The following is a 21,964-nucleotide window of genomic DNA, read 5'->3' as shown; positions in this document are numbered from 1 at the left end:
TCTTGGAGTTTGCAGCAGAGAGGAGAAGAAGGGGATCATAGTAAAGATTCAAAAGAAGATACCCTTTTTGAGGGTGACAATTGAAGGCGTATCTGCGTGCTCCCTGCGATTGCAAAGATATTGTCTAAAATAATCCTGGAACGCATCGGAGAACATTCCGAAATCTTATTCAACAGAGAGCAAACTGGTTTCTGCTCCGGATACTCCTGCGTTCACCACAACAATACTCGATGAGTCATTTCGGAACAGTGAGCTGAATTTCGAGGCTCGCTGCACCTGCTCTTCATTGATTTTGAGAAAGCTTTCAATTGCGCGAAAGGGGAGTGTATCTGGTGTGTCTACGTAGGGGGTTCATTCTGGAGAAACGAATAGCTATTACCAGAACAACATATGATGGCGCCAAATGTCACGTGCTGCACGTGGGTAAAATCCAGGATAGTGTTGAAGTCCAAAACGAGGGTGCCAAGGTTGCATCCTGCCACTGATATTATTTCTTCTTATAATGGGTGACGTTCTTCTTGCTGCCCTGTCCGGAGGACGTACAGGAATTCAATGGACAATGACATCTTTCCTCAAAGGCCACGGCTATGCTGGTGACATCTGCTTGCTCTCCCACCTAGTCATTGGCCTTGGATTTAGAAAGAGAGACAAATAGAGTCGGACTAAAGATGAACACCAACAAAACCAAGGGCAATGTCTATGGTAGAAAAAAGAAGACGAGGCAGACTCTGCGTAAGATGGAGCGATGGCGGAGGCCGAGACGTCAGACAACTCTTGGGGATATTGAATTGGTGGACCAATAAATGGACATTTGTATATCTTCTTTTGGAAAATAATAATAATCGTCGTCAAATTTTGGATCTCAATCTGCAAGTCTTTGTTCGGTGTCGTGTAGGTATGTTGGAATGACAGATCATGCGGAGGTGTTCGATAATGGGATGGCGTCTGGTCAAAGTGCACATCTGCCAATCATTGCCAGAATATTAATGTGTCCTTACAATATTTGCAACGGATGCCTGTCTCGACGTGCATAAGTCGAATCGATTATCTGGGGTGGCAAGTTTTTAGTTAAGCATACATGCTGACCAGCCTTACTCCTTTGGCAAGCGAGCCAAAGCCGCTCCCATTCTGCTACCTGGTTTGACATACTTGGGTGCTAGGACTTCCTTTCTCAAAACGCTTAAGCTGATGGTCCCGGTAGAACTATTGCAGTGGACGATAACTCAACGGAATTAGTTGCTGCTGTTAGCGAAGTGACTTTTTCGTGGGTTTTTGGATTAAGGGGGAACCAATGGTCTCTGGAGTATTCCCTGATGGTTTTGATGCAATCAGGTTGAGGTCAAGTTGCGTTGGTGAAGCTCACCATCGCTCCTCACCGGCCGTTGATTTCCGTCCTGCGAATTAATCCACCGATAAAACAGCGTGAGGAACATACTGATCCACCGCGCATTAAATGGTTGGGATTTCGTAAGAAGAAAGAAGAAATCATCTTACTTCCGCGATTATCAACCATTACGATTGCCGAAAAACCACAAAACCAAATGAAAATGGGGTCACCAAGCCAGGTAAGTGGTACATCAACCGAGATGCTTAGCTTTGGAATGACAATGCCCAAAGGAAGGTCCGTGAAAAGAAACGCCGACAATTAGCAAATTTATAAGCATGTCGAGAACGCATTCTTGACAACCGTAGTCGCGAAATCGTTGAAATAACCATTAATCAAGCCGGATTTGTCAAAAACTGTGGAGCTACTGATGTAAGACACGCTCCGCGGTTACTCATGGAAAAACACCGTGAGAAGTATCGCCCTCTTTACATTGCATTTCTGGATCTAGAGGAAGCGTTTAACCGTGTGGCACACGAACTCATCTGGTATGCTTTACGACAACACTTAGTACCGGAAGAACTCGTGCGCTGGGTTCAATTGCTCTACCACGATCCGAAAAGTAAAGTTCGAAGTATGGCGGGTGTATCAAAACCGCTCCGTGTCTCTGTTACTGTTCATCAAGGAACCGCTCTCTCACCACTATTCTTTACTCTTGTTATGGGAACTGTCACACGGGACATCCAACGTCCAGCGCCCTATACACTGCTTTATGCAGATGATGTTTTCCTGACGCCTCATAGCAAAAATGATCTTAAGCAACCTCAAGCAACACGATCTCAGATTGAATCTGAATAAAACTGAATTTTTAACGACTGATCCCCATGATATAGGCACAAATACTGTCAGCGGCAGTGACCTGCCCTGAACTGAGCGATTTAAATAACATCTCAAATCTAAAATGTACCGCAACGTTGTCCTTCCTGTCGCTCTCTATGGTTCTGAGTGTTGGCCGACTATAAAAGACAATGAACGGTGTCTTGCGGTAATGGAAACGAAGATGTTGCGTTGGACTAGTGGCTTGAGATGGTTTGATCACATCCGAAATGAGGATATCCGCGATCGTTATGGAGCACTGAAGTCAATGGTATACGACCAAAAGGCAGGCCGAAGCAACGGTGGCTTGATACGCTGGATGGGGATTTAAAAGCCTCACGATTGCACTCGGATCAGACATTCGATAGAGCGGGGGGAACGAGACAAAAGCTGAAGAAAAAGAAGGAGTTGAAGCAGTCACAGAAGAAGATTGGAGGCGATTCGCAGGTGAGCGTAGTTAAGACGCTTGGGAAACGGTCTACCAGATAAGCAAAGAGAAACGAAGTCACGATATTGTCGTGATTAAGGTGAACCGAAATCCTATGCAGACATGACATGACAGTGTTTATTCATGACTAGGTGAACGTTGCAGTGTAGTGAGATTGACCAAAGCATGACAAGGCTCAGGTCTCTGCAGTCTGGCTGAAAAAGAATGACTGTCGAGATGTGCTAATACCATCTCATGGCCAATGTTTGTACGAATGTTGTTCGCCGGAGAGTTATTTTAGATATTATTCTCCTAAAGAAGGTTTAAGCAGGAAGCCTGCAAGATCTAAATATTTCGGGGGTTTTTGTTGCATTCTTTACGTACGAGGCCTCTTTTGTTTAATGCATTTGTCATGACGGTGCAGGGCAGGAAACAACTCTACGCTTGTCAACGACTGACGTTGTTGGCCTATTTTTCTGTTCACCGCACGGTTCTGACCGATGCCATGCAACTATTCGTGGGTGTTCCTCCTATTGAAGTAGAAGTAGTCCGGCATTCCCCAGGATGTACAAAGGGAATGTATCTTTGCAGAAAAGGATCTTTTTAGTACATAGTAGTGAGCTAGAAGGATTTTGACCAATTGCGATCAAAAGATTGTTAGACGAGAGTGTTAAATTTAAGTGGCAGATTAGAGGGAACGATAGTAGTAAAGGTCGGGTGATATATGAGTACGCGAAATGGGTGAGGGTGATGGGCCAGTTGTTTGTGATTAGGCCCCTCATGTAGGTTTCATGATTGTGGTTGCGACCATATCGCAGGGACAGCTCCTTGGAAGGTCAATGCCGGAAGATAATGCTATGCAATTCGCGTGCCGTGCCCCTTAATTGCGGCATAGATGACAGATCGGCTTCGAATTCACTGGTCTGTATCCTGAGCCTGCAGTATTGTGGGGCCAGTCAGAACGAGGCTGAGGGATGATGAATTTCCCAGCCCTACACTGGGGAAGGTAGCTTTTTATGTGGTCCAGTTCTCGAAAGGGAGATTTCGTGGGTCCTCTGGGCGACAAACGTTTCGGGGCTTGCGAGGCATGATTTAGTAGGAGCGATAACGTCCAAAATTTTCTTTAGGAGGCTCTGCAGTTTACCCTGTTTCCGCACAGATGAGATCGTCCAAAATGGTTCCCAGGACATCTGCTACTCTGCAAACCTGATAAAGAAATTTCTGATCCCGAGGTAGACTAGAAGTAACTTCTGTCTGTAGGTAAAATTGGTATTTTGCAAATGATGGTGAGCTTACTGTCAGGGCTCGAAACGCAGTTTGGGGGGGGGGGGGATAATTGAAGCAGAATATGATGTATCAGAACAACCAGCGCCAATATATAGCTAGGGTCTTTATTTTGTACCTACACCGCTGCCCTTTATTCCTCATCTATATTTTTCAAGGTATCGATGGGTTGTATCTTTCAACCTGAAATGAGAAAATGTGAAAGGACAATGCATGTAGGATGATTATTTATATATTATTCATGTATATTTTTTTTGTTTCAGGTCCTTGCAATGTGGGGCGTTATGCGATTCTACAACCTCCTTCGAATTGGCATTACATGGAAGGGTCCCGAAGTGATAGAACTATGATATAACCTTAACGATTCCGATCGTACACAGACCACAAATACATCATCGCGTGGCGGGGGTTGTGGTGGAACAGGCAGCGATAGTGAATGCTTCCTAAATGAGAATTTCGACGATGACGACGATAGTTTCGACTACACTATGTCGGATATTGAAGACTGTGATACAGATTTAGCGAACCTCGAAGATCACAGCCCCATGAATCGGAGCAGAAAATATCGTGTACGATCGCAGCTGGAGGTTATCGACGAGTTGGAGAAGAGCGCCAACAGTGGAAGCGAGGAGGACGACTCCTTGCTGGTTGCATATGACAGCAATTCGGTGGGGTCGGTTTGACAAAAGGAGCAGCACGTCCGGAATATCGTTCAGTGGACATGCATGGGTCTCCTGATAACCGTCGAAATCTACGCTCAACTAGTTATCTTATTTTAAAGAGTATCTTAAGCATGCTAGCGATCATAGTTAGGCTGTAAAGTGAACCAAAACAAGCAACATCAACCTGTACATAGCTTATTTTGTAAAATTCAGGGAACCATTGTAAATACCAAAGCCAATGCAGAGGTTATATTCGTGTAAATAACGTTAACAGTCAAATAGATCTAAGGAGAAAGCTGTAAAATGTTCCAATAATAGCTCGTAAGTGATTATATCGGTCGCTGATTATGCATCAGGACCTAGGGAACACGAAAAGGGTACACCCTCGATGAACTGATGAATAAATTCAAACGTAACGAGGATTTATTTTTAACTCTCAGTGGAGAGGAAGCATAAGAGAATCCCATGTATAAGGTTCCCCGGCTTTGTTATTGCTGGGGGATGTGTCAGAACAAATAGTCCTCCGAGAAAATATCCTTTTGTTTGTAGATCTCCTCCCGGGAATACCTGAAATTGCCCATGAAATAACTAGAAGACGACAGCAGACATGAAATTCTTCCACAGAACTGGCCACCAAACAATTGCCAATATGTCTTCCAGCTATTTATTGTGTCCTACCTCATCCCGAAAGCAAACATTTTCCATTCCTTTTCCCATTTTTCCTTGAAGGGACTTTTTATTGTAAATTGACAAGAATAGTTTTCTGAGGAAGTAAAAGGAATTGCAATTGGTTATTGCCGGAGAATGATGTCATTCTAGTTCTATTCCATGAAATTGAGGTTTTTCCGCAATAGATTGTGTTCAAGGAATAGAAAAATCTGTAATAGGAAAACAAAGTTCCAATGCTTCATTCATGTCCTTAAAGTCCTTGAAGTTTTAGCCTTATTCATTTTTGTATTGTGTAAAGTTCAGAGGAGGTTGGGATGCAATCCCAAAGGTTTAGTCATGTATAAAGCGAGCTAGGTTAGTGTAAAAATAACTCCTAAGGATAATTAAGCAACCAATAAGCTGCTGTTTTGCAGCTGATCCTATTGTTGAACTCCAATAACTTTAGAAGTCAAACGTAATTGTAAAGCATAGGTGAACCAATGTAAGTATGTAGTAGTTGCCACATACATTTACAGTGAGTGAGTAGTTAAGGAAAATATTGTATATTGTAAAGGAACTGAGGATTCAGTGTCTACGTGAATAAAATTGAAGAATTAACAAGGATGCGTACAATAAATACGAAAATATTGAACGAACGTTATTTTGAAAGGGATGCTTTTTATCTTTCATTGCTTTTCGTCGAACACATTCCCCAAAGGATTACAAGATTTACGGATATTGGTAACTCTGTGAATAAGGTCACTCCTCCCTTCGCCACAATAGCTCATTATAGGAAAAGGCTGGACAGGTTCATGTTACATGCTAGATTTGAATGCGTGAGCCTTGGAGTAGGAATACCGAGTCGGGAATACCAGGCACAAGTCCTTATCGAAAACTGCGCTGAATGTTCGTCAACTTTCCAAAATAGATGTTGACACTCGGCCGTCGATTTGGCATAACTGAACACCTCTTTGGTGAGAGGGATAATCTGACAGGCTATCTCTCCTGGCATTAGAAGTGCAGGAAGGGTTTCCCAAAAACGTACTGAAAGTGAAAAGGCCACGATCGCTAGCTGATCTACCTTGGATTTCGACGAAAGGCATTCCTAGGCACCTTAGAAGGAGATCACGGCTCCTACGTCAATAAAATATGCATCTCACTCAGAGGTGCCACAGACATTTTCTAAATCAATGTGGTCACTGATGAGGCGCTGGGTAGGAACATTTTCTAAATCAATGTGGCCACTGATGAGGCGCTGGGTAGGAACCTCACAGGTTGACTGGCCAGACCCTAGTGCTTCACAAGCACATTTAAATCGTGGATAATGAAAGAGGTGTTCCGCGACCAGTGGAAGAGGCCGAAGTCAATATTGCTGTCGAACTATGAAAAACTACCTGGCGTGCCTTCCCCATATTGCCTTATCTGTCTAGGCAGATAAGGATGTGGATGAAGAGAGAGTGACATACAAATGGCTATTCTCCTTCGTTCAGTATACACGTGGTCTATCGGAGTGACAATATGGACTTCGACAAGACAGTTATATGGTTACTGCCATAACAGTGTTCATCGATCTGACACGAAAGGCGAAATCCGTACACGCCTTTAATCCGCCCAACTGGGGTTGATTAATTAGGTACTAGGCCGGGTTAATCGACAGTTTCTTTCGATGAGTTTTCACTAGTGCGAGAGGGACAATGGTCCGAAACGGTACATTATGATATTCCTTGCCGTTCTGTGTTGGAGAGAATGATGACCTTGGATCTTCTTCATTTATTTATTTTCTTTCCGAGATGTCACCTAATACTAGCCCTAGCTGCCTAACACTAGCACTAAGTTCCAAGCATTTAGGCTCGCACGATTCTTCCTAGTTGAAAGATAAAGGGCGCTGGGTGGTGGCCGGTGGTAGGTTAGTGGGGGAATCGGTCCAGAACCCTCCGCAAAATGGAGCGCCTATGCAGAACGTCATGTTAACTAACAGTACGCCAGGCGACAGCCGATCAGTTAGAACTTGCTGGTCCCAGTACATGCTGTAAGCAGACATGTATCCGCGATCATCCCATGTTTTTATGCCACGTTTTAAAGAATTGCCTTACATACAGCATTATGTCTGTTCATTTATTACACCGGTGCCATTACAGTGCGGCCAGAGATAAGATGGTTCAACTTTTCCAAAACCGAACCACACATTCTGCTCTGGTCATTCTCCACTCGCTCTTTCATTATAAGCATATTATAAGATCGGGTGGCAACCAAGCCGTCTTGAATGGTACGCTTGAATCCATACATCTCAGCAAAAAGTTCCCCAGCACACAGCCATCTGTTCGACAAATGCCTACCAAAGATAGTTCACGTGTTTATCGTGCATTGCCTCCGACTTCCGTTCATCGATCCGCTCTTGGTCTGATCTCCACCAACTCAGAGGATTGAAAGATCGATCGTTCAAGTTAAGTGGAGTCATCCCACAATCAGCCTTACAAACAGCCACATGCAAGGGAGTCTCCTGCTCTTTGCTGTTAAAATATGCGCGGGACTTGGCGGTGATCTTGTGCTGCCATGTCAACCACGCTCCTGCCTCCGATGTCACGAGGCAGGTTCATCCGCTCCGGGGCAGAATTTAAATGATGCATTCGGAATTTGGACATAGTAGCCCGTATCCCCCGCTGGACGTTTTCCAGATCGGTTTTCGTCCGCGTCAAAATTCTGAATGCGTTCAATGCGCGCATTTTATTCTTCCCCAAGAAATGCAACTTCCGCACCACCTGCTTTACACGTCGCAGAAATTCAGATAGCAGATCACCAATTCAAACATGGGTTCCTTGCAGAATTCCTAGGTAGCTAAGTCTGTCTTGGTCATGGATATCAAGGTCACTGATAAGGTGGTGTGCCACCCTTCCATGACTGTTGCCGAAAGCTTTATTAATTTGGACATCGATTAGCCAGATATGCGAGACGCTGTCGAAAACCTTGGCATAATCGATATCATCATCAACGGCACAACAACCGCTATCCTGTCTAGGCCTGCCTTAATAAGGAACCCCAGACATCCCGGTTTTGCGCCGAGGTCCACCAATTCGATATCCCTAAAAGCTGTCTGGCGTCCTGACCTACGCCATCGCTCCATCTTAGGCAGGGTCTGCCCCGTCTTCTTTTTCTACCATAGATATTGCCCTTATAGACTTTCCGGGTGGGATCATCCTCATCCATACGGTTTAAGTGACCCGCCCAACGTAACCTATTGAGCCGCATTTTATGCATAATCAGACCGTCGTATTGTAGGTATCGGAGGCAAGGTGTGGAGCAGGGATATAGAGTAGAGGATATTGTCCAATGTGCGGTCCCTTTCGATATTACTGAATAGAATTAACATGATAATTCGCAGACATCTTACATTTATTATAGATATTTTAAAACATCATTCACAATATCCCTTTTATCACTCCTCCTTTCTCTACAATAGCACACTACAAAAAAGGGGTTGGACAATTTGGTATTAGACGCTAGCTAGAATTGACGGCCCTAAAATAATTGCCGCCAATTTCAACTCATGAGCCGTGGAATAAGGATGCCGAGTAACGAACACTGGGGACAGATCCTTATCGAAACCACAACCAGCGTATTGGCCATCGTTGAATATGTGCCGACTTTCCAAGATTGAGGCTTATAATCGATCGTCAATTTTACATACCTTATTACTTCTTTGGCGATCGCCAGGCCACTCTCCTGAAATAGGCAACGAAAGGTAGGACGACCGAAAGCGCACTAAAAGTAAAAGAGTGTTAGCTAATTTTCCGCATCTTCAGAGGAAGAGGCATTCTTGGTCACCTTAAAGGAGGTCGGTTGTTTCTCGATGCTAATACCAAGCCATAAGAAGTCATCCATAGGTTCGCGATGAATAAAATACCAGACACCGCAAGTGACATTCGGACGATTCTCGTTGAAAAAAGTTGCGGCCCTTTTTTTGAAGCTCGTGGAGAACGGACTTCATCCGGGGTGTGTCCTCGATCAATGTGGTTACTGATAAGGAACTGGCGGCGTTTGAGGTAAGGAGGATTGAGTATTAGACAGGATTCTGAACAAGGCTACCAAATTGGCTACTACGATGAAGGCCAAGCGGTTCAAAACACATTTGAAAAGGAAGAGACAGAAGTTAGTCCTATTCCTGGACCCTTACCTGCCGTCATTTCTAAATGGTGCCCTATCGAATTTTTAGACGGAATGGGGAAGATAATGGAGAGGTTGATATACGTCAAGCTACTTCTCTGGATAAAGCTTGCGGGTGGTCTACCAAAGCGTCGAGTTCGAGTCATTTCTAGTGAAGGCCAAAATTAAGTGCCTTATCGCAGATGTGGTGAAATCCATTCTACTATGCGCGACTCCTGTCTGGGCGGTAGCATACGACAATACTCTGAGTCGAAGCAGGGTGAATTCTCATTACCAACCAATCGTCCTGATAGTATATAGCACAGTATCTGGTGAAACAGTATGTCCATCGCATGAATGACCATTTTGATTTTTCTTGCGAATGAGGGGCACAATTTTTACCAATTGAGGAAGGGAATGATCTTACTCTCCATATACGTGAGCATTCCCAGTTGCAACCTTTCCACAAAATTTTGTGTCAATTGGAATAACCGTTTTTGAGAAAAGTTCGTGTTACAGATAGGCAAACGGCTCGAATTGCCATATCCTCCATCAGACACAATCTGAGGTGACGGATAAGAGTATGAATTATTGATGCGTAAATACATATCGATGTATTTCCTTTTGAGAATGTGCATGGATACGTGTTCACTCATTTTTGATTCGTAAAACAAAATGGCTATAAAAAGGGTACCCAGAGATCCCCAGTCGACCCAGGTGACAAAAAACCGATTTACGGGTGGGCGTATGTGTGTGTGCGTTTGAGGTGGAGAGAGGCAAAGCCTTTGAGCACTCAGACCCTAGTGGCCCCTAGTTGGAGCACACCATAAGCGGCGCAATCACATAAAAATGTTCCGTGGCACCTGCTTCCTTTTTACAGGATGGACACTTCCAAGATGATGCCGGATTCCTATGCCTAGCTAGGGAATTATGGCCAGACAGAATGGCCACAGAACTTCTGCAAATCTTCCTGCTTTTCCACAGGATAAACTTTGCCTCATATTTATTTAGTTCTGATAGGAGAAGTTTAGTGTCCACCTGTCATTATGGGAAGCTTTTTCCTAATTTTTGACAGCAGCATTAGCCAACGCCACTGACACCCCAATTGCTGGTTCCGGTCTGGGTGAACCCCCTTTTACTGAAGCATCCAAGATTTTAATTCCTTCTACACCAGAATGACCAGGTACCCAGAGTAGTTCCACTGTATTGAATCTAAAAACAGAGTTCAATCCACTTCTACATTCCTGAACGATTTTTGGAGTGATCAAAGGACAGCTCAACACCCTCAATTCAGTTTGACTATCGGCTTGCCCTTCAACCGTTCACCAATCATCCAGGTTGCTGCCCTTAATATCACATACAGCTTAGCCTAGAAGACCGTTGTATATTGTCCAAAGGGAAAAGCCCACTTCCCATTTTTATTCGAGAGATAGACGCCGGCTCCAGAACCATTTTCTATTTTTGGGCCATCGGTGTAGCAGATATCCTGACATGCATTCTTCTGGTTCGTCCCAGTTTTCTCTTTGCTTCAAGATAACTTTATATCATCTACCAAATTGATGTACGGGGATTTCAGAATCGGAAGGTATTGTAAAAGCTAGATTCATTTCTCCCAATAACTCTTCTACCGAAGGCGTACTGCGATGGTAAGCTGGTCTACCGGTAATTTCAACGAAAAAACATTCTTGGTTACCTTAGAAGCAGGTCAGAAATAGATCAGCTATATCGATGTTGATTTCCGTCTTATCTGCGGACATATAGACTTTGCAAAGCTGGTGGACCAACAGAGGGACGATATGGAGTTCATCATGTCTATATTTGCTGCGATCTGGCTCGGAAGGCGAAATTCGTGCTACCCGTCTTGAATCCGACCAAATAGGGTTCATTAAACTGCGTGTCCTGAGTACTAGGTCGGTTATATGAATGTTGCCTTCCGAAGAATTTCCTTTAGTACAAAACGGATGATAACCCGGAACAATACATAATGGTGTTCCTCGCCGTTCCCTGGTGAGATCCCTACTTTGGACACCATGAACGATGGAGTGCTTGCCGTCCGTGAAGAAGAGGACGCAACGTTGATTGGTTGGGCGAAGATGAAACCAGGCACACCATTAAGTCAGGGTTATGGATGGTGAAGCTGAACTTGGCGGACGAATAGAAAGAGGTAGTTCTCACTATTAATAACAAAAAACTTGAGGGGCAGTTGGACTGGGCGCAAGAGAAGGAAGCAAATCATTTTGCTATGCGTGAGACCAATCAACAATGCTGTGAACTGAAAGAAAGTGAATTCTTTTTATCGGCCACTGATATTGATATTCAGTGTTTTAAGTTGCAGTAAATTTACACAAAAGAGACAACAACAACTAAGTCTATCCAACTTTGGAGATTAATTTCAGGCCTAGATGGCCAATGGGAGCAGTTTGGTGATTTTTGGCTTTTGTAGTTTCAAACGTCCCACCAAATTTCGTATCAACTGGCATAACCCTTTCTTAGAAAAGTGGGTGTGACAGACAGACAGGCAGACGACCTATAAAGAGTTGCCAGAATTCCCATTAGACGCGACTTCAAGTGGCAGATAGTTGGATACCAACTGGTGTCTAAATACGATTTCTAAGATGGCAAAGGAGGAAGACGGAGTAGCATCTCTGCCGGCTGAATCAAAATCGTAGCCGAGGAGAACCTCCACGTGCTGGCACCAGCGGAATAATTGACAGAAGGAAGCTATTGCCCCTGCAGGTTAGAAAGGTTTCGTTGTGGTTCTTCGCATTGTCATTGGGAAGTGCCGTCCCGTCGTACTCGGGAGGGGGGGGGGGCTGGCTATCAGATTTGTGTCTGCAAATGCCACCAGGCCTCATTAGACTTTATCTGATTCCATGGGAACGGGGATAGCCCTCTGAGAGCATATGCTGCAGAAAAAATCCAGAAAGATGTGCTATTTACGGTTGGTCCCATTGTGGGAGTTTCATTGTTGTTGTATTCAGGTCATGTTGTCGCCTACACTTTGGGCGCCGTATCTTTAATCTGATGCAGAAGTGATAGATAGATCCGGCATCCACTGGTATGAATCATAAACCCGGACTCAGTATAAACCAGTAACGCGGTGCTAGTCACGGCCGCGCTCTGGTTGTAGTTTCCAAATCAACACCGTGGGATTATGCTTATGCGACAGCCACTCGTGTTGAACCCTCGGGACTTTGATGGCTTCAGAGGTATTCAAGACGACCATGTATGCTGTTCATTGTGGAAAATCTTTGACAGCGACGTACCCAATCTTCAGCAAACAACTATAAACGAAGGTAGATTTGATTGTAGTTGTCAAGTATTTGGAGGGTTTCACCTTATACTCATGTAAACAAGGGGTGGAAATGGTGAGGAAGGACTCAAGGAAGGAGTGATTTTGCGCAGGTCTGAAAATTTCTCGGACTTCTGGAATTTAGACATACCGAAATATGTAAAGCTACAGGGACAATGGAAGGAGCCAACTAATTTTGACCCCGGGCCCAGAGATTTTCTCTATAGTCCTGCTCATACGCGGCATAACTTAGCCCCAGATAAAAGGGTGATATCTACTTCTTCGAAACTACTTCCTGATGTAAGCTGCAAAGGGTAAAAGTCATACATGGAAAAGGATATTCTCTGTACTCTGAAATTCATTATTCAACTTCCATAGAACTCCGCAAATAGTAGACTGACCCCGACATGAAAACTTCATTAAACTTACAAACTTTGATCCCAGATAAACAATAAATTATATTCAAAATCCCATTTCAATATGTCTGAACCCTCAAGTGTCCGGTGAACTTCTCAAAAAGTTTATCTGAAAGTTACCGAAACTTCTTTTTTTGTTTAATGGCAATTAAAAATAAATTAATTGGGTTTTTTTTTTCGAAACAGAGCAAGAGTGGAGTCCAGTATGGTTGACTTTGATTGTGTTTTCCATTGAAGGAAGAGGGATGAGAACTCAAGTTAAGATAATTTTGGGTTAGGAGGGGGCAAAAGTATCCGGAACTTTGGCAAGATTTCCAATTAAAGTGAAATACAAATTTTGGATGAGGGGAAAGTTGCAGTTGATTCCAAGGAGCTTGAAATAAGCAGTTGAGGAATTATGTTGGTGTTTTTCTGGCAAATTATAAAGTAGGATTAAGGAAGCTCCTTACTGGTAAGGGTGGATTTCATTTGGATTAAAGTTTTAAGTGCTGGAATTTGGATTAAGTGTTACTTCGGAGGAGCATTTTCTTCAAAACTTATCCTGGGGATTATTTTTTATCTCTTAATGGATTTGTTTTCATTTCTGCAATGATCACTAGACTGGACTGTTCCAGGGGCGGTTTTATAGGCGTAGTTGATAAGGGAGGTGGTGTCGACGGCAGTGTATGGACTCAAATCGTGTACGTGCGGGAAGTCCTCCTCCTTAAACTCAATAATTCATGCAGAGGGTTGCCCGGATTCACAACGGAGCCGACTGATGACCCTTAACCTCGACAAATCTAATAACAATAGTATGAATGGGTTTTAAATAAATTCCAGGTGACCAACAGTCGAACAGATATTGAACCGATTTTGATGAAATGCTGCTTCACGCAATTAAAAAGGGCATCAACTGCTATATTGTCACCCCAATGGTGGGCTACACTTTTCTTTTGTTGTCTCCTTGCAGGAAAGCAGAAAATTAAATTTTCCTACCCTTCCTTCGAAAGTTCAAAACCATGTATGGGAAAATTTTTTAAATGGGATCAATCCCACGCCTGTATTTTTGTGATACCTACAAATTTCATCGGAAAAAATCACATTAGTTTGATAAAAGTCTTTACAGTAACGAAAAAATTTCCACACGAAATCTTTTTTAGCACCGAATACCTTTTTAACGAGATTTTCATTTCGTGAATGGATGCTTGATTGTAATTGAGTTTTGTGATTCAAATTCGCAGAGGAGTATAAATTTAATAAGAAGATTTGATGTACTTAGAAGCTCAGCCTTCAGTTGTAAGTTCCAGGAACACTTTGAGTGGGAGCTGATATACTACTTTTTCCAATATTGTGTGGGGCTGAGCAGGATTCACTAAGGCTAAATATGTACAATTGAGTTTCACGAATAGCTTATAAGAGGTCCATCAACCTGCCAATCTCTAAATTCCCTTTTAAAACGGAGTACATGTACGTGGGTAGATGTTATTTAATTCCAAGACACCTTTTTTAAAGATCTTAAATGTTTACATCGACTGGCGCCCAACGTGGGGCTTAATAGCATAGCATGGCACTAATGCTTCTTATTCTTACGAAGCCCACTTACATTTAGCTTCGGAGAAATTAGCAGTGTTGGCCAGAGCCTAGAGAGGTAGATCTCACGAGTTTTCTAGCATCTCCAAAATGGACTTTGGTCCTTTGTTAAAACGATTCGAATTAGAACATGAACTCCTGACCCGAGGATGGCAAACGGTGCTCCAGCGCAACAAGAGCGTAGTACCTCCTTTATTCGTGGAAGAAAAAAAAGAAAAGGTCCCAGGTTTGGATGGCATCTCTAACTGAGCTTTGAAGCTGCACTGAAGAGTCGGTCTTTTCACCGACACCTTCGAGGCGGTCCCAAGAAAAGGAACAGTCTCTACTCTGTGAAAAAAACGAAAGTTGGTATTGATTCCCAAACTAAATAAGCTTTGCAAGGCCAACGTTGTATGGCCCCATCTACCAGATGGGTACAATTGGAAAGATGATGGAGAGGGTCATCTACAATAGACTGGAACCTATCATCCAAAGCAGCAACGACGAAAGAGCCAATATGGGTTTCGGTGCTCCATTTTACAATGGGCTTAACAAAAGACATGCTGAGCTCTAACATCTGCTGTTACCATTCAAGCCTAAACTGCATTATATTCCGCTAACTGGAACCGAGTTATAGGGGTATTGGTGACTTAGATCTTACTGATATTTGGCGACACTGGTGAGAATTACCCCCCAGGGAGGACTATCTGGGACGAGACGGATAAGGGCCCTAAAGAGCACATCATCACAACGGGCTCAGGGCTGGGTCGAGCTGTCTGCTTTTGAATATCATGTACAATAGAGTACTTTTTTTCCGTCCCACAAGAGGCTGTAGTTGTCACAGTTGTGTGTTGTCACACTCACACACACATTGATTGTTGTGGTCACAGCAAAGGACCCACGTCCCCTACGGAGGTCTATACGATGAAAAGAGTGAGAACGGTAAAATCCTAGAGAAAAATTTACTGCCCCTGACGGATGAGTAAATGGAAGCAATCTATGAACACTATGAAAGTTCAAGTCGGTAGGCATGTGGTTGCCCCTAAACAGGCGGTCGTATAGCACAGGCTGATGACCGACGCCAAACTGAACTTTAAGGTGCACCTGGAGTATATGTTTCCCAAGGCAGCTAGTGCGACCGTGGGACCTGCAACACATTGATGAATGTTAACCAGCCGGAACAATGTTGGAGATTGCTTCAAGCCAAAGTGGTGCGGTCCATTCTGTTCTACGCGTCACGCATGTAGGCGGAGGTGCGTGTTAACTCTCAGAGAAGCAAGCAGACAAACTCGGTTTACCGCTCGATTCCTCCGAAGGTTTTCAACGCTTGCATCAGATGGACGGATACTAGGAACGATCCCAGTTGCCATTCTGGCGAAGGAAATGAGTGACGTCTATTAGCAGCCAGCCCCTTCGAGACCCTGGTCGGGTAGCGTGCATTGGACCGGTGTTAGAATACTGTGTTACCCCGATCGAACGATTCATCCGTAAATTGCAGGATTAGCTAAGCGTAGGCCAAGCCCCAGGGTACTGGGGTAAGGGCTGCGTCCTCAAGAGTACACCTGTCCCTGAATCTCGCTCCCTTGCATACAATATGCTGGTGAGTTTTCCATGGAGAAGAGAGCCAAACCAAAAAAAAAAAATCGACGAAATATCAGAGAAGGAGGAAGAGTTGAGTGCGTGTGGGCGCAGCACAAAAACGCGTCGTTCACCGCAGCGACCAGCGAAAGACGCAGCGAGGGATGACATACCCGATGTGACGCCGGGACAGCCAAACAAAGAGGAAGCCTTACCGGCGCCGCTGACGGTGCGGGGAAGGAAATTCCAATACCCTGTGCCCCTGTTCCGACAAAAAAGCCCGGTCAGAATCGCTATTCCTGAGCAGGTGAATTTGGACACGAAACGAGTGGAAATGCAGTTGACGTCCTAGCTAGAACCGAAGAGGAAAGAACCAGTAAAAATCAAATAGCCGCACTTCCCGCTGAGAAGACTGCAAGCGCCAAATGGACCCCAGATAGCCCACTTCAAAGCAAACTGGGGAAATAGCGGAAAGAGGCGACATGCCTGAAGGAGAATTTATCAAAGTAGTTTCCAGTGCTCAAAAAAAGAAAGCGAAGCTGGATAAACGGAAACCACTGATTACGCCGCCAGAGACCTGTCTGTCCAAAGAACAGAAGGCTGCAAAGCAAAATCCAGTAGCAGAAAAGACGAGGAAACGAAGTAGGACTAGACTCATTAAGCTGACGGAAGGCAAGATATTTGCGGAACTCCTTAGTGAAATCCACTACAGTAAGAAACTCGAACACTACGGAATTAAGGTGTCTTCCGTACGGAAAACGAGGGGTGACGGAGTCCTCGCCGAGTTTGGCCTGAAGACGACTAACAAGAGTACGTTCTGCGAACCGCTCCAGGGGTTATTGGGGGAGAAGCTTCTTGTTTCTAGACTCGAGGCCAAAAACTCGCGGTGAAGGAAGTCCCCGAGCAATACCCGAGGAAACTCCTTAGCAGCGGGAGATTCAAAATTAGGTGGGTAGTATACAGGGTACGAATGCGGATAGTCCTCACCCAGTGCTATAGGTGTCTGGACTATAGACACACGTCAGTAACTTGCAAGGCAGCGGACAGGAGGGCAATGTGCCCGAGATGCTCACCAAGTGAAGATCTGCAATGAAAGCGTTCTTTGCAGGGATCGTGGCGAATCCGATGAGAGCGTCGCATACACTGCAGGCTCGGGATGGTGTCCAATCTTTAGGAACGAACAAGAAAGAGCTAGGTCGCGAATGGCATGATCCGCATTTTAAAAATTAACTAGCACCGGTGGTGAACCGCTCATCAGTTGCTAGCACAATTCGTTAAGGAGGTAAATGCTGATCTAGTGCTAATCAGCGGGCAATACCGAAGCAGGGACCTTCCCTGCCTCCTTGGCATCTCAACTTATCGGGCACTGCTGTCATCTAGATTCGGGACGATGTTTGACTTCGTGTTCTTGCCCAAGGCCGAGGGATAACGTTTAGGAATAACATTTTTTAGCGTTTACCTGACCCCGAATGAGACGAAGCCGGACCTTCGGCGGCGGCTTATTCTCTGTTTAACGCCGTTTTGGGCATGGAGAAGCGAGTCCTGGTAGGCTGTGATTTTAATGCTAGGGCGCTGGAATGGGATATACCTCAGCCGGACTCCAAAGGTAAACGGATTTTGGAAATGGCAGCGAAACCCGCTCGTAGTTTTGAACACCGGAACCGTACCAACGTTTCGATGCCCAGGCTGTGAAGGAAGCATTCCTAGCATCACTTTCGAAACCTCTGACATCATCATTTGACGGGTGGCGAGTCCTGGAAGACTTCTCGGCAAGTGACCACCAATACATAGCGTTCGAAGTAGTTGACGTTACTTGCCGGCGAGCACCAACGTGCCACTCCCCCTGCCTGGGGAATGTCGAGAGGAAGAGCATCGGGAAGTTCGTCGAAGCTCTTGGAGCAGAAAAAACGGCACTGGCGGTCGCTCCGGAGGTTGATAGCGTCGCGGCTAACACCGTCGTATGTAACAATGAACCTAATAACGACGGTGTGTGAGGCTTCCATGCCTTGGAGGGATCCCAGTCGCGACAAGCCTTCTATGGACTAGTGGACGGCAGAAATTGCCGACTTACGGAGGGAGTATCATAAGTTCCGCCCTTTAACACAAGGTTTACATGCCTACGAGGGGGCATGACCGATTAAAGCACAGGATAGATCACCAAACAGAAAACTCTGCAGCGCGATAAATGAAAGCAAAGCTCGCGGCTGTCAGAACCTGGTCAACGAAGTCCCGTGGGGACTTGAAGTTTGTTACCCGGAAAATCGGGGCTTTGCGGAAGCCCTGCATACTAAATATCTACTAGAGGAACCGCATTGTACGGGCATTATACCTAAGACATCCCGTACGGGTTAATGTCAATAACAAGGAAAGCGTCGGGGATTGCCCGCTTTCACAATGAGAGAGCTCCAAGAAGCGGCTCTCACCATGAATAACAAGAAGGCGCTAGGTCCTGATGGCATCCCGGCAGAAGTCTACAAACTGATGTTCCGCCAACGGCCAGACTTGTTGCTTGGGCGTTCAAAACTTCCTTGAAGGAGAACATTTTTCCCTGTCGCTGGAAAGTGGCAAGACTCGCGCTAATCAGCAAGGGGAACGGAGACCCGGAGCTCCCATCTACATACCGACGGCTGTGTATGCTTGACATGGCCGGAAAAGTGCTCGAGAAGCTAATCAGTAGCAGCAATCCGGGGATTTATCCCCAAGGCAGGTCGGGTTTAGAACAGGGAGATCCACAGTGGATACTATTATGGAGGTCGCTGATGCGGTTCATCGAGCCGAGGCACACAGACGCCGATCTAGACGGATAGTGCCCCTTATAACGCTAGATGTCAGAAATTCGTGCAGTTCCATAAGATAGACAGATACGCTAGACACATTAAAAAATTAATTTCATGTGCCAAGCTACCTCTTACGGATATTGAGGGATTATCTGAAAGACCGCTCCCTGCTCTACGAGATGGTAGACGGCCAGAGGAGGATGGAAATTATGCCGGGGGTAGCACAGGCAACCATCCTGGGGTGGGACCTCTGGAACGCTTCCTATGATAGTTTGCTGAGGCTTGATATACCCGAAGAGTCGCGCCTGGTCCATTATACAGACGACGTTGCGGCACTTGTTTCCGGACGCACTGTGGAACAGACGCAAAGCAGACTGTAACCAATCTGAAACCATGAGCAGTCATCCATCCGCTTACTCGTCGCATCAATATGTCAATGCGAAGGCCTGCAGAAGAAAAGCGTTAAGGGTGTGCTCTGCCTTCAGGACCGTCTCAAATGAGGCAGCGTTCGTCATCTCGGGAATGATATCGATTAATATCCTAGCAATCGAAATGATGAACACATAGTAAACAACACCAAGTCCATCTCTTCTTTATCGCAGGTGAAAAAGCCGAAAGGGAGACATCCATAAGCAGATGACAACAACATGGGACCAGTTAGAAAAGGGTTGGTGGACTTACAGGTCAGTCTCTTCCTTAGGGAACTGGCTAGAGAGAAAGCATGGGGAGATCAATTATAACATCAGCCAGTTTCTCACCGGCCATGGAGGATATCGTCCATACTTGTACAGGTTTACATTAGATACCTCACCTAATAGTCAAAACTGCGACGGCGTCCCAGAGGACCCAGTGCACGTATTCTTCCAATGTCCAAGGTTCGTGGAAGAAAGGGAAAACCTAAACGAAAGTCTAGTTGAAGCGCTGACACCTCAAAATTTTGTCTGGAGAATGGTACCTTGGCAGAAGAATTGGGATGCGATCAATTCCATGATCGCAGCAATCCAGGATAAACTGCGAAAAACAGAAAAAATTAAGTAGGCGCGGTTATAAACCCGGACGGAAGGAGACCTAGCTAAAGTAAGTTAACTCCGCCCCATGATGTAATATCTAAAGGTGGTTCCATGGGGTAGGGGGCGAGTCAGAGGAACTGCTGTTCCTCAGATAATCCCTCAATATCCGTAAGAGGTAGTTCGGCACGTGGAAAGTACTGACTAGTGTACCTAGAATATCTTCCTACCTTACGAAATTAAAGCGTTTCTAACGTCTGATGAACGGCATCCACGACATCAACTATGGATCTCCCGGCTCCAAAGCCGAACTGCAGTGGGGACAAGTCTACTTCTGATGAGCTTTTCGAGCACTTCCCCGGCAATGTCAAGCATACAAAGTGGGCGCTACGAAGACGATAACTCAGGGTCGCCTTTTCCTTTCCTGATCAGCACAAGCCTCACCACCTTCTAACGAGGAGGGAAAATGCACAACTTGATTAGCTGCTCATTGTCGATCACTGAAAACCCAACTTCCCTTACGGTAGGCCCTATATTCAAACAATGTGCCACCAGTGACGAGCCAGTGATAGGGACAGAAATCTGCAAATCCCTTACCACTATTGTTACGGTCAGCAAGACCATGTTCCCTCACTTCTTCTAGAATGGAATTAATCCTAGGTTTTGTAGGATTATTTTTCTAAAGCCCTGCCCTGGTTAGCAATTGAAGATTATTTACTGAAAACCCAACTAAATTCCGGTTAAATACTGACAATAAAACTGATCAATATCTGACAGTGATAAGAAATTATTGGTCCCGAAATAGCTAATCTAAAGGCGTACTGGCGTACTGGCACTGGCATTACAATTAAGTCTTGGATTAATATAGCTCCAGAGGTATTCACTTCAAGTGGAAATCGTCTTTTCCAGGAACTTTCGATTGTCAATTGATATGAAGCTATCTAATGCAGATAAGCACTTCCACTTCTCTATATAAAGCAAAAGATTGAGGTGGGCGTTTGCAGATTCCAACCCCTGTAGGACTGGCAATAAATCAGAGTGAGAAATATTTTGGAGAAGCAACATGAAAATGAAAAGTAAACCAAACAATTTCTTTGGATTTATTGTTTTGAATTTCACTATTCCACATTATTTTTCAGTTGGGCTAATTTTCCTAGGTGTTGTCGCACTTATAGCAGCCGACCAGGTGAGAACTTTTATTTTTATTTTCAGTCTGAGAGGTGTCGCTTTGCTTTGCTTCCTATTTATTTTATTTAGCCTACATAGGTGACACTAATTTTTCCTTCTATTCCACAGCAATGTTCATCAGGATCTTCTAAAGTTCCAGTGTTCCCGCAAGACCCATCATGCGTTATAACGAACTATTACTCGGAATGCAATAATGGAGTGACCACTGTGAAAAAGTGCCCTTCAGGATATCTAGTTTACGATGGTCAATGTCTAGAATTTGCAGACTGCGCAACGGTGAAAAATCCTTGCGTTTGTTCATAATTTCAATTCAATAAAGGAAACGTATATTGAAGCCAACAAAGCAAATGTAGTGTTAATTATATCAATGATAAGATTCCCGTAATACAAATGTTGAAAAATGGAAAAGTACCAAGAAAACAACCCCACTAATCTGTACCTTAACACTTGTAATGCACTAACCTTGCAATATTTCATTAAAGCTGCGTAAGGCAGCATTCTTGCGTTAGGCAAACCTGGGCTGCCCACCTGTTCAACATAGGTATCGCCCGCCGCAATCCAACTATTTTGAACTCTTCCCAATTTCTACAACTCGAACGTCATGGAAATATCTAACTTTCCTCAATTTTCGCCAGGTCCTCGCACCAAGCATTTCCGATACCTCGCGTTCCCATCATCGTATCGTGAAAACTCTTACCTTCCGTGAATCTGGGCAGCTTCCACGTTCGACCAAGCCATCCCCCGTCGAAATCCGATGATTTTGCATTTTTAAGAATTTCTACGACCCGGGGGTCGCA

General features: G+C 44.7%; 1 protein-coding gene across 1 annotated transcript in view; it reads left to right on the top strand.

Moving 5' to 3' along the window:
• Positions 1-5,871, top strand: part of LOC119650058 — a 191,335-nt gene extending 185,464 nt beyond the window's left edge. The window contains exon 7 of the mRNA XM_038052548.1: positions 4,175-5,871. Within this exon, the coding sequence (XP_037908476.1) occupies positions 4,175-4,261 (87 nt within the window). The 3' untranslated portion in view covers positions 4,262-5,871. The remainder of the gene's footprint in view (positions 1-4,174) is intronic.
• Positions 5,872-21,964: the final 16,093 nt, after the last annotated feature.

Source organism: Hermetia illucens, chromosome 2, assembly GCF_905115235.1.
Source record: "Hermetia illucens chromosome 2, iHerIll2.2.curated.20191125, whole genome shotgun sequence".
Taxonomy (NCBI): domain Eukaryota; kingdom Metazoa; phylum Arthropoda; class Insecta; order Diptera; family Stratiomyidae; genus Hermetia; species Hermetia illucens.
The sequence above is the reverse complement of the archived record's forward strand: the minus strand, read 5'-3'. Positions and strand labels throughout refer to the sequence as shown.